This window comes from Choloepus didactylus, chromosome 5 (assembly GCF_015220235.1).
Source record: "Choloepus didactylus isolate mChoDid1 chromosome 5, mChoDid1.pri, whole genome shotgun sequence".
Taxonomy (NCBI): domain Eukaryota; kingdom Metazoa; phylum Chordata; class Mammalia; order Pilosa; family Megalonychidae; genus Choloepus; species Choloepus didactylus.
The window spans coordinates 70,352,285-70,365,592 of record NC_051311.1 but is presented as its reverse complement, the minus strand read 5'-3'; the positions used below and the strand labels follow the sequence as shown (position 1 = coordinate 70,365,592).

Sequence of the window (13,308 nt, the reverse complement as noted above, 5' to 3'; positions counted from 1 at the left end):
TGCTTAGTGCAAAACTAAAATTCTTCTAAATCTGGAGTTTGAGAAAAATCCACAAAATTTATTATTTTACTTATCTATATCAAATATAAGGATGGATACGTGAAATGGATAACACGCTCTATGTGGATAAACATGAATTTAGATATTTCAGTTTAAGAGGTAAACATGTATAATTAAAAATATGATAAAAAATTATGCTGGCTTTCTTAACCTTTAAGAAACTATTACTTCAGTTTCAGCTCTCAGAAGTCGATGTGTAGAAAGAAACGAGGTGGAGTATGTCAAAGTTAATAACTTACCTTTGCCATTTTCTCTGCCAATTGCAGCCGCCCATCAAGTTCCCTTCTGATCTGGGCTGCTTGTTCATCTGCATTATCCAGCTTAAAAAGAAAACCAAAATTATACATATGTGAGTACTTAATGTCAGTGTCTATAAATTTTAACAAGGATTAATGACTCAAAAAATAGATTTTAATAAGTTCTCTCAGCTACCTATTGGGAAAAGAATGCAGAAAGATGTTTAATTGGGTTGGAAACCCAATTAAATTCATTTGGCACTTATTCATTGTGGTTTTGTTCAGAAAAACTTAACCTCTAGGGTTCAATAGCTCAGTTTACCAAGTTTATAATAATTCTTTCCCCAACCTGTCCACAACAACTTTAAACCAAGAAGTTGTTGTTTCCTTGAGGTTACATTAAGTTGCACTGAGTTCATTTAGTCCCTTTTTCTGTCTTCATGCAGGTCAGTCCTAAATAGTTCCAGACGGATGAATCTCTTATATTCTTTCAAATTCTTATCATGCATTTCTGGATGGTGAGATACTGAGTAATGTTTAGCTTGCTTCTTTGTACTTATTTTATAGTTCTGTGATTTTTTATAATAGTTTATATTAGTGCTAAACTACCCTAGTATTACTTATATTAATGCTAAACTGCAAGTACTGTTTGATTGATCTGTTAATATATCTCTACCATTTAAGTCTTCATCTACTCACTCTAGTACAAATAAGACTCCTACTGCCAAGAAATCCTGTCATTCTTTACAGACTAGCACAACATTAGAATTCCATTCTCTTGTTCTGAGTTTGATTGCAAGGAAGAAAAGCATGCTATCATCATTTTTCTTAGTATCCTCCATTCACACAGAAAATTACTTTTGCTTCTCCACTGAAATAATCCTTTAATTTTTTTCTATAACTTCCTTTAACTCAATGATTCCTTTTTCCCCAATTACTTAGTCAGTCTTCTTTCATGAGTTCCTTAAAAAAAAGTGTAAAACTGAAGACTTCCCATGAGCTATACATAGTTTAAGTCCTGCCTGGGGATACAGATACGACAAGACAGAGATTTCTCTTGGCTTTCTTTCCCCCTTCCCACTCCATGATTATGAAGCCTGGACAAGACAATATAACCATACTCTTTAGTAGAGGTCTAAAGATTGGATTAATACTGAGTACAACATTAAACACCAAGGAGAATACAGATAAGTTTTGTCCACTTGCTGAAGGATTACATATTGATCATGCTACATTTTAAAAAGCAGCCTCAAAAAGAAAAGGCCAGAAGAAAGATAAGTAGGAGGAAACCAGGTAAACAAAATGGTGGGACTGGAAGACTAAGTGGAAAGTCAAGAAGGGAGGATGTTTCCGTAAGAGGATACCAAAGATCTGGCAGTGAGACAGACACAGGCAGTGTTTTGAGAAATGGTATGCAAAAAGAGGAGGACAGTGATGGACTGGAGAGAGAGACAGGGCTACTTCATAAGCTGCTCCTCCCCCTCAGAGCCATATTAAGGAATTTGGAGTTGGTTCCTACAGCAATGGGAACTCACTGAGAGGTTTAAAGCTGGGGCACAACAGAATCACATATGAGCTCCAGAAAAGAAAGTGTGTCTCCAGCATAAACAACAGGGTAGAGGGATACAAGATAGCCATTTTGTAAAAAAGGAACAAAAAGCTTCTGGTTACCTTTCTAAAAAAATATCTTTCCAAGTTAATAAAAAAAAATCAAGTTCATTTTAAAACAAATTACAAAAGTAGGCAAGCTTTTTTTAAAGTAAACCTTTTCTGTGAAGGAGTTTCTACGGCATGTCAAAAAACTAAGATACTTTTTATTTTCATTGAACAAATATATGGCTCAAAATCAAACAGGAACAAGTTTCTCTTCACTGACTCTAAAGCCAAATGATTTAAATTAAAAATAAAGACTATGAAGGAAAAGAATATATGACAAGTACTTATTCAAGGTAACTGAAATCACTTAGTATAAGCTCCTAAAAGCAAAAAGGATGCATTAGAACACTGTAACTACAATAACTTAAACGTATATAGAACATCTTCTGATCTTTGCTTAAATTCTGGTATTTATTTTTCTACAGAAAAAATAATAAAAAAGGTTATTTGCATCTGAAGGAGTCATAGTTTCCCTTCCAGCTCCACCAAGAAATAGCATTAAATATATTAAAAGGCAATAGCCTCCCTTCAAATGTCACCTCAAAACACTACTTGACATCTTTAAATGTTTATAACTTCAAATTAGCAGCTCTTACTTAATTTAAGTGGGACTGTGTGTCCCATTTCTGAGTTCTGCAAGTGTTTTCATTGTAGGAGACAGTTTCCTATGAGTTCCTAAAATATTAATACCTTAATTGCGTTTGTCTGGAAAAAATGTAGACAAAGAACAGCAGAGAATTGCTTTACTAAACTGTTTTTTAATAGGCTCCTCTTAATAAGGCTAAGTTTTTAGAGATTGTAAGGTTAGTAACTTCAGGGACTAATGATGTCATTTTTTGCAACTGGAAGTGCATACTTCCACACATGTTTTTTAAAAGAAGGAAAAGCTATTGCAACAAAGAAAACAAATAAATATTTAATTCTTTATCCATTGTTTTATGTACTGCTAAAAAAAACTGAAGGAGGTAAATCAGTTGGTTAATTTTTTTTAAATAGGTAAGATTCTTTGCATAATAAGCCAAGTTTTTTCTTCTTATGAATTTTGAGTTTTCAGTATTTATTATTTTTGTTTTAAAATAACTTACGTCATTGAAAGTTTAAAGAATTCATTTTTATGAAAATTTTATTAAAGGTAGACTTTTTATTGTAATAACTGTAGATAAACAAGCAGTTGTTAAGAAATACCAAGAGATCCATTATACATTTTTTCTAGTTTCCCCCAAATACAATTTGCAAAACAACAGTAAATAGCATATCCAGGATACTGACTTTGATATAATCACCAATCTTACTCAGATTGCCCAGCTTTACTTGTACTTATTTGTGTGTGTGTGTTTGTGTATTAAGTTTGTTCTATTTTGCTAATGTTGCCAGAATGCAAAACACCAGAAATGGATTGGCTTTTATAAAAGGGGGTTTACTTGGTTACACAGTTACAGTCTTAAGGCCATAAAGTGTCCAAGTTAGCAATCGGGTACCTTAACTGGAGGATGGGCAATGGTGTCTGGAAAACCTCTGTTAGCTGGGAAGGTATGTGGCTGGCATCTGCTCCAGAGTTCTGGTTTCAAGATGGCTTTCTCCCAGGATGTTCCTCTCTAGGCTGCGGTTCCTCAAAAATGTCACTCTTAATTGCACTTGGGGTATTTGTCCTCTCTTAGCTTCTCCGGAGTAAGTCTGCTTCCCACGGCCATCTTCAAAATGTCTCTCATCTGTAGCTTCTGTGCTTTCTTCAAAGCGTCCCTCTTGGCTGTAGCAACTTGCTCCTTCTGCCTGATCTTATATACTGTACCAATAATTTAACTCAGACCCACACTGAATGGGCAGGCCAACACCTCCATGGAAATTATCCAATCAGAGTCATCATCCACAGCTGGGTGGGGCGCATCTCCATGCAAACACTCAAAGAATTACAATCTAGTTAACACTTACGTCTGCCCACAAAAGATTACATCAAACATAATCGCGTTTTGGGGGACATAATACATTCAAACCGGCACAAAGTTCTATACAATTTTTCACCCAAGTAGGTCCGTGTATCCACCACAGTCAAGACACTGAACAATTCCAACACCATAAGGATTCCTCATGCTGCCCTTTTTTTCCCCTGACCAATCACTCCCAGTTGGCTATTTTTAACAATGCCTCTCATTTTATGCAATGTTTAAAAATAAATTGTAATAAGATAAATTGAACTATTTCCATTACAAAACTGGAGATGGACTTCATGAGAGGTAAATACTTGTAAACATTCAAATATTCAGGACTGGGGCCTTGGACTCCTTCCCAATTTATATGATTGCTGCGTGGGCACTCCCTTCCAAGCATGTGACTGTAAACACCATCTGCTCACTCACAGTTCACCAGTTTCCAGGCTTACATTTCCAACTGCCTACTTACATTCCAACTTTCATGAAGGAAAGGCACCTCAAACTTAACAAACCCAAAACAGACTGTTGGTTTCCAGCTCCCTACCTCCACTCACTCCTTCCATGAGGAATCCCATTTCATATAAATGATTCCCCTACTCAGCCAGTTGCTCAAGGCCAAAATGTAGGTGTCATCTTTGACCACCCTGTTTCCCTCACAGCCCACATCTAGCCCCACCCGGAGTCATGCATAGTATAACCGAGAATCATGTAGCTGAGGGCTGAGCACACCAATCCAAGGACTGTGAGTCCTCGAAAGGATTCTCTCTACGTTTTTGTGGTGGAATGTTTCTAAACACACTTCAATTGCATCTCATTTTGCCAATACAGTTCAAGTACTGTTATCATGAAAACAATTCTCTTACTTTTCTGAACTCTCTATAATGCTTAACTGGTTTTGCACAAAGAAAATGAAGAGCCTGAATGGATGTATTATAGATATGGTGCATTAGGCATCAAAATGTTGGAGTCATACCTGACTCTAGGGCCGGATTTGGCCATGAGATAAAGAAAATGGGGATATGTCCACCCTGATGTTTGTGGGAGAAGAGGCAGGGGCAAGTCCTCACCCCATGAGGACAGCTTCCTCTTTTAACTTCATTTTCTTTTAGTTTTAATTCTGGATTTCATCATTTTAGGTGGCAATATATTACACACCTCACATATATCCTTTGCTGGCACAGAATATTTTCCAGGTCATTTAAAGAGGGTCATTCTACCCTGACCATAACAGATGCCCAAATGTATCTTTATTCTCTGGGATGCTTCTAGTCTCTATCACTCCGAGTGTTTGCTACTTTAATTATCAAAATATTTCATCGTCGTGACAAATGTATTTTTCTTTTCCTCTTATTTATTAGACATGGATTACTGTTTCCATATCAAAATTTCCTAGGCTAGGGAGCTCTTAGCCTGGACCTTAGGGATTCTGTGCATCTGGCTCAAGTTGTGAGCAAAATTTTGTAGAGATGGACATTTTTTCCCCTAGGGAATTTTTTGAATTTCATAGTTTACCCAAGACTCTTATCTCAAGGTAACTCAAAAGAGGTAAAGAACCATGACTCTGGGGGACTCTCCTGCATTGAAGCTTCTATTTTTTGTTCTCACAAAGGCTCTATGGCTTTTGGAATGTAAACCATGGAAAATGGCCCCCTCAGACTAACATATCATCAACCTTATGCCTACAGAGATTTGTTAAATTCTTTAACAAATTCTTTGTAAAAGCACACCAAAATATAAGCCCTTAACAATGTCAACTGAATGGTCCATAATTTATTTAATAACTCCATACACATTTTGTTTCCTATACCTACTGTACAGCAAGCAGCGTTGTGGACTCTTTAGTAGCTATAAAGGTGGCCCTCAAGGAGTTCATACTTAATATAGGAAGTAGTAAAAATAGTATGTAAAACAGAATCTAACTGCCAAAAGAAAGGTACTGATCAAGTACTGTGTGAAAACAGAGACAAAAGTGACATTTTTCAGGGTTGATGGTATCAGGATGGATTTGTAAAAACCACAATATAAAAAAATGGACTTTGAGGAGAGAAATGCTGACCTGATGTTGCTATCTATCAGTCATGAATCACAAATCTCAAGTTTTGGACTCCTCTTGCCCTCTTTCTTTCTCATTCCATGAAAGCAGCTGTAGAAAAAGGAGTCAAATCACCCTTCTCAGAAGCCCTAGTGAGAACATGGAAGCCTGTGTTGGTGGCCAACTATCTTACTGTTGAGAAAATTTGAAATACTGTATAAAAATAACTTTAAGTTTTACCCAATGGCGCTATTTTATGCCTTGCAATATCACATTTTCAATGCTTTAAAAACTATAGCCTTAAAATAACTGAATTCATTAAAATTATTTCTTTTTTTAAACAAAGATCTAAAAAGTGCTCTTCACAGCACTTATTAGCATCAGTGTCCCCTCTGATTAGTCTCTTTTATAGAGTCAGGGTGCTTGCCCTTATATAAATATTGTCGATCACTAAAAAGGGAGATTCGTAACTATGCTTTCCCATAATGATGCCTTTGTACATGCTAACCCTAACCAATTCTTTTTCCCCCCAAACTTCAACTCTAATCATGGCATACTGTGATGGTTGGGTTCATGTGTCAACTTGGCCAGGTGATGGTGTCCAGGTGTCTGGTCAAGCAAGAACTGGCCTAACCATTACTGCAAGGACATTTGTGACTGCTTAATAAACCAGAAGGCTGGTTTATTAAATCATCAGTCAATTGATTGAATCTGTGGCTGATTACATCAACAAAGGGCATGTCTCCCACAATGAGATAATTTAATCAGCTGGCTTTAATCCAATCAGTTGAAGACTTTTAAGGGAGGAAAGAGAACCTTTTTAATCTTCAGCCAGCCAGCCTCTCCTGGGGAGTTCACTGAACACCTTCATCGGAGTTGCCAGCTTGCTGCCTCGCTGCCTGCCCTGCAGAGTTTGGACTCGTACATCCTATTCTGTGGAATTTGGACTTGTGCATCCTGCTCTATAGGTTTTGAACTTTTGCATTCCCACAGTTGCGTGAGACACTTTTGTAGAATCTCATATATCTCCTGTTGGTTTTGTTTCCTTAGAGAACCCTTACTAATACATGTACTCTTTTCAAATGAAATTTCACTATGGTATTTTCTTCTAATACTTTTCTTTATCCTCTAGTATGAAAAACACAGGTAGATTGGGATTTGCAATGTCATTTCAGTTTGGTGTTTCCCCTGAGATTAATTCATATACTTGTCCCTTCTAACTATATTATCTGTAAATCACTAGACAATTGTGCCAATAATTGGCATCAACCTAACACTGATAACAAAAATGCATTCTGTCAAACCTGCTATTGTTTATCATATACTTTTCTAGCAACACAGCATTCAATTTATTTGACAGTGCCAAATATGCATGAATTTTGCAACATGACTTCAAAACACTGATCAAAGGTTTTATTATTAGAAAATTAATTGCATTGATAAATATGTTAATTCTCCACTATCATAAATTATTTGTCATAAAGATAGTCCTTACACACGATTGACTGACTGTTCCCTGTTCTGTCTTCTTTGCTGGCTGTCCATTCTCTCAGCCCAGTAATGCATGCGCTCGGTCCTTGGCTGTTCCAGACCTCAGAGTTCCTGTAGTCTCTCTCTATGGAAGGCCACAAGTCAGCACATAGCTCTGGCTTCTCTCCTGAGCTCCACCTCTCCATCTTCAGTGGAACACAAGGCCTTCTTTCAGGTATCCTGCACTGACCTCAAACTAAAACTGAACAGATCCACCCACTTCTCAACATGGTTGTGATCCCATCACCCTAGATCAGGCTGATAATCTTAAGAGTCTTCATTATTTCTTCAGCTCCTTTACCTCCCATATCTAGTTATCAACTAAAGTCTCCCCTTCCTTTCCAAAATCTTGAGCAACTGCCTATCATTGCCATTTCTCATAACTGTATTATAAATTGAGACTTTATTACTGGGTTATTGCTTTACCCTGTTAATTTTTGTTTTGTTTTTTGTTTTCTGTCTCCAAAATCTGTCTCTTTCCTTATACTGGCATCAGATTATTCATTTTACCCCAATATGTTTTTTTATCATGTTATCTTCTTGCTCCAAATTTCCTAAGGATCCTAACTGCCGGCCAGAATTAAGACCTAATTGTAACCAAAACCAGGCACAGGTGCTACAAAAAAGGAAAACTACTGGCCAATCTCCCTAATGAATACAGATGCAAAAATCCTCAACAAAATACTTGCAAATCAAATCCAAAGACACATTAAAAAAATCATACACCATGACCAAGTGGGATTCTTTCCAGGCATGCAAGGATGGTTCAGCATAAGAAAATCAATCAATGTATTACAACACATTAACAATTCGAAAGGGAAAAACCAAATGATCATCTCAATAGATGCTGAAAAAGCATTTGACAAAATCCAACATCCGTTTTTGATAAAAACACTTCAAAAGGTAGGAATTGAAGGAAACTTCCTCAATATGATAAATAGCATATATGAAAAACCCACAGCCAGCAGTACTCAATGGTGAGAGACTGAAAGCCTTCCCTCTAAGATCAGGAATAAGACAAGGATGCCCGCTGTCACCACTGTTATTCAACATTGTGCTGGAAGTGCTAGCCAGGGCAATCCGGCAAGACAAAGAAATAAAAGGCATCCAAATTGGAAAAGAAGAAGTAAAACTGTCATTGTTTGCAGACGATATGATCTTATATCTGGAAAACCCTGAGAAATCGACGATACAGCTACCAGAGCTAATAAACAAATTTAGCAAAGTAGCGGGATACAAGATTAATGCACATAAGTCAGTAATGTTTCTATATGCTAGAAATGAACAAACTGAAGAGACACTCAAGAAAAAGATACCATTTTCAATAGCAACTAAAAAAATCAAGTACCTAGGAATAAACTTAACCAAAGACGTAAAAGACCTATACAAAGAAAACTACATAACTCTACTAAAAGAAATAGAAAGGGACCTTAAAAAATGGAAAAATATTCCATGTTCATGGATAGGAAGGCTAAATGTCATTAAGATGTCAATTCTACCCAAACTCATCTACAGATTCAATGCAATCCCAATCAAAATTCCAACAACCTACTTTGCAGACTTGGAAAAGCTAGTTACCAAATTTATTTGGAAAGGGAAGGTGCCTCGAATTGCTAAAGACACTCTAAAAAAGAAAAACAAAGTGGGAGGACTTACACTCCCTGACTTTGAAGCTTATTATAAAGCCACAGTTGTCAAAACAGCATGGTACTGGCACAAAGATAGACATATAGATCAATGGAATCAGATTGAGAATTCAGAGATAGACCCCCAGATCTATGGCCGATTGATCTTTGATAAGGCCCCCAAAGTCACTGAACTGTGTCATAATGGTCTTTTCAACAAATGGCGCTGGGAGAGTTGGATATCCATATCCAAAAGAATGAAAGAGGACCCCTACCTCACACCCTACACAAAAATTAATTCAAAGTGGATCAAAGATCTCAATATAAAAGAAAGTACCATAAAACTCCTAGAAGATAATGTAGGAAAACATCTTCAAGACCTTGTATTAGGCGGACACTTCCTAGACTTTACACCCAAAGCACAAGCAACAAAAGAAAAAATAGATAAATGGGAACTACTCAAGCTTAGAAGTTTCTGCACCTCAAAGGAATTTCTCAAAAAGGTAAAGAGGCAGCCAACTCAATGGGAAAAAACTTTTGGAAACCATGTATCTGACAAAAGACTGATATCTTGCATATATAAAGAAATTCTACAACTCAATGACAATAGTACAGACAGCCCAATTATAAAATGGGCAAAAGATATGAAAACACAGTTCTCTGAAGAGGAAGTACAAATGGCCAAGAAACACATGAAAAATGTTCAGCTTCACTAGCTATTAGAGAGATGCAAATTAAGACCACAATGAGATACCATCTCACACCAATTAGAATGGCTGCCATTAAACAAACAGGAAAGTACAAATGCTGGAGGAGATGTGGAGAAATTGGAACTCTTATTCATTGTTGGTGGGACTGTATAATGGTTCAGCCACTCTGGAAGTCAGTCTGGCAGTTCCTTAGAAAACTAGATATAGAGTTACCGTTCGATCCAGTGATTGCACTTCTCGGTATATACCCAGAAGATCGGAAAGCAGTGACACGAACAGATATCTGCACGCCAATGTTCATAGCAGCATTATTCACAATTGCCAAGAGATGGAAACAACCCAAATGCCCTTCAACAGATGAGTGGATATGAGTGGATAAATAAAAAGTGGTATATACACACAATGGAATACTACACGGCAGTAAGAAGGAACGATTTCGTGAAACATATGACAACATGGATGAACCTTGAAGACATAATGCTGAGCGAAATAAGCCAGGCACAAAAAGAGAAATATTATATGCTACCACTAATGTGAACTTTGAAAAATGTAAAACAAATGGTTTATAATGTAGAATGTAGGGGAACTAGCAATAGAGAGCAATTAAGGAAGGGGGAACAGTAATCCAAGAACAGATAAGCTATTTAACGTTCTCGGGATGCCCAGGAATGACTATGGTCTGTTAATTTCCGATGGATATAGTAGGAACAAGTTCACAGAAATGTTGCTATATTAGGTAACTTTCTTGGGGTAAAGTAGGAACAGGTTGGAAGTAAAGCAGTTATCTTAGGTTAGTTATCTTTTTCTTACTCCCTTGTTATGGTCTCTTTGAAATGTTCTTTTATTGTATTTTTTTTTCATACAGTTGATTTAAAAGGGAGGAAAAAAGTTAAAAAAAAAAAAAAAAAAAAAGGAAAAAAATATGTAGAGCCCCCTTGAGGAGCCTGTGGAGAATGCAGGGGTATTGGCCTACCCCACCTCCATGGTTGCTAACATGACCACAGACATAGGGGACTGGTGGTTTGATGGGTTGAGCCCTCTACCATAGGTTTTACCCTTGGGAAGACGGTTGCTGTAAAGGAGAGGCTAGGCCTCCCTATAATTGTGCCTAAGAGCCTCCTCCCGAATGCCTCTTTGTTGCTCAGATGTGGCCCTCTCTCTCTAGCTAAGCCAACTTGAAAGGTGAAATCACTGCCCTCCCCCCTATGTGAGATCAGACACCCAGGGGAGTGAATCTCCCTGGCAATGTGGAATATAACTCCCGGGGAGGAATGCAGACCCGGCATCATGGGACGGAGAACATCTTCTTGACCAAAAGGGGGATGTGAAAGGAAATGAAATAAGCTTCAGTGGCAGAGAGATTCCAAAAGGAGCCGAGAGGTCACTCTGGTGGGCACTCTTACGCACACTTTAGACAACCCTTTTTAGGTTCTAAAGAATTGGGGTAGCTGGTGGTGGATACCTGAAACTATCAAACTACAACCCAGAACCCATGAATCTTGAAGACAGTTGTATAAAAATGTAGCTTATGAGGGGTGACAATGGGATTGGGAAAGCCATATGGACCACACTCCACTTTGTCTAGTTTATGGATGGATGAATAGAAAAATAGGGGAAGGAAACAAACAAACAAATAGACAAAGGTACCCAGTGTTCTTTTTTACTTCAATTGCTCTTTTTCACTTTAATTATTATTCTTCTTATTTTTGTGTGTGTGCTAATGAAGGTGTCAGGGATTGATTTAGGTGATGAAAGTACAACTATGTAATGGTACTGTGAACAATCGAATGTACGATTTGTTTTGTATGACTGCGTGGTATGTGAATATATCTCAATAAAATGAAGATTAAAAAAAAAAAAAAGGACCTAATTGTATATAATCAATTAATTTCTCTCCTCTGCTTCCTGAATGGCTCTAAGTATGTATTATCCTTGGGAAAACAGAGAACATAGTTACTCATTTTCTGTGTTCCATGGTTCATATAAAAAACTGGTTGAGAAAAGGGGAACTGGAGAGGGATGGAAAGAGGGAGAGGGAGGGAGAAGGGTGGGAAAACTGGAGGGAAAGGGAGGGAAATGGAGGAAGAAGGAAAGAGAGAGGAATAGATATGAATGAAAGAATGAATGAGAGTAAATTAACATGAACGAGAATGATGTGGAAACACTTCAGCCCAGTATTCAGATCCTTCTATATTTTGCATCAATCTATCTTTCTTACCTCTTGAGTAATACCATTATCTATACAAGTGGCTTACTCACTGTTTACCAAACATGCTACATTTCCCAGTCACGTATTTTGCTTATGTTCTCCTGCCTGGGTGCTCTTCTTCCCTGCCTTCAATGCCCATTCAATCTCCAAGTCTTCTGAAAATACTATCAAAATCAAAGCAGGTACTATATGATGACATATCTTTCATATTTGTCTTATTATTGCTGAATATCTCAGATACTTATGACTTCCACCTTCAAAATATGCTCTTTGGTTGTGCTCACCCTATCCTAACAATAAGAGTAAAACAAATCCATATCCAATGGTGGGACTCAAACAACCAAGACACAATTTTAATGCAAATACAAAATAATAATTCAACTTGGATTTGAAAGGTTCTTGGACTCTAACCTTTCTTTCAAGCTGATCCATATTTTGTGAAGTACCCTCCCCCTTCCAAATTAAACCCTTCCTCTCTTTTTATTGATTATTGAGAATTAGCTAAGAACTACAAAGTAATTAATGCTCTTTTTGTAATTTCATACCACAGAAAGAACATAAGGAAATGAAGTTACTCTCAAACTCACAAGCGTAGCAGCGCATTGCTGGTAAAATACTACGTATGAAAGAATTGGGTACCATTCTGTTTGCTAGATTCAAAGCTTTTAAAGAATTACCTTATGTCTACTTTTTAAATTATGTATAAAACCTGACTCAGAAATAAGAGTTCTGCCATGGATACTTGTAGAACAGTTCTAAGAATCTTAAAAATGCATTTCCCAAACCACACTTTCCTTTGAATATTTTAATGTAGGGAAAAGATGAACGAGTTAATTAGGTACAAAATTACCCTCTGTGAACTGAACTAAACTATATTAAATAATGGATCAAAATGTTCAAAGCAGAAATGGAAAAAATTTAACCTAAAAAGCAAAAATCCATGGGACTTCAAAAACCTAGAGATACACATATATATAAACTTAAAATGATAGACATAACTTGGCACATTTTTACACATCGTGAGAGTTGCTTTAGCATTTCATTTAATATTAACATTTCATCTTTTTGACAAAAGTAACAAACTTATATTTTCAGGCAACTGCTTACTAATTATATTTATCTGAAAAAAAACAGTTGAATCTATATTCACATTGTGGCAACCCATGGCCTAAGCAAAACAGGCCTGCAGATCTTTGGTGCACAGCAGTCTGCATGACCCAGGCAGCTAAATGTTTAACCTATTGTCTTTCTAAGCCAGTAAAGAAAAAAAGGGTAAATTGACCTTAAAATGTAACTTTATGCAACCAGGCAGGAAGTGAGAG

The 13,308-nt window shown here is 36.9% G+C and overlaps 1 protein-coding gene across 8 annotated transcripts in view; it reads right to left on the bottom strand.

The window, feature by feature from the left end:
• The window catches only part of CADPS2 (calcium dependent secretion activator 2), a 647,872-nt gene that overhangs the window by 375,061 nt on the left and 259,503 nt on the right, over positions 1-13,308 (bottom strand). For all 8 annotated transcript variants that reach the window (XM_037836276.1, XM_037836275.1, XM_037836277.1 and 5 more), the window contains exon 4: positions 300-380. In XM_037836276.1, coding sequence (XP_037692204.1) covers positions 300-380 — 81 coding nt within the window. The remainder of the gene's footprint in view (positions 1-299; positions 381-13,308) is intronic.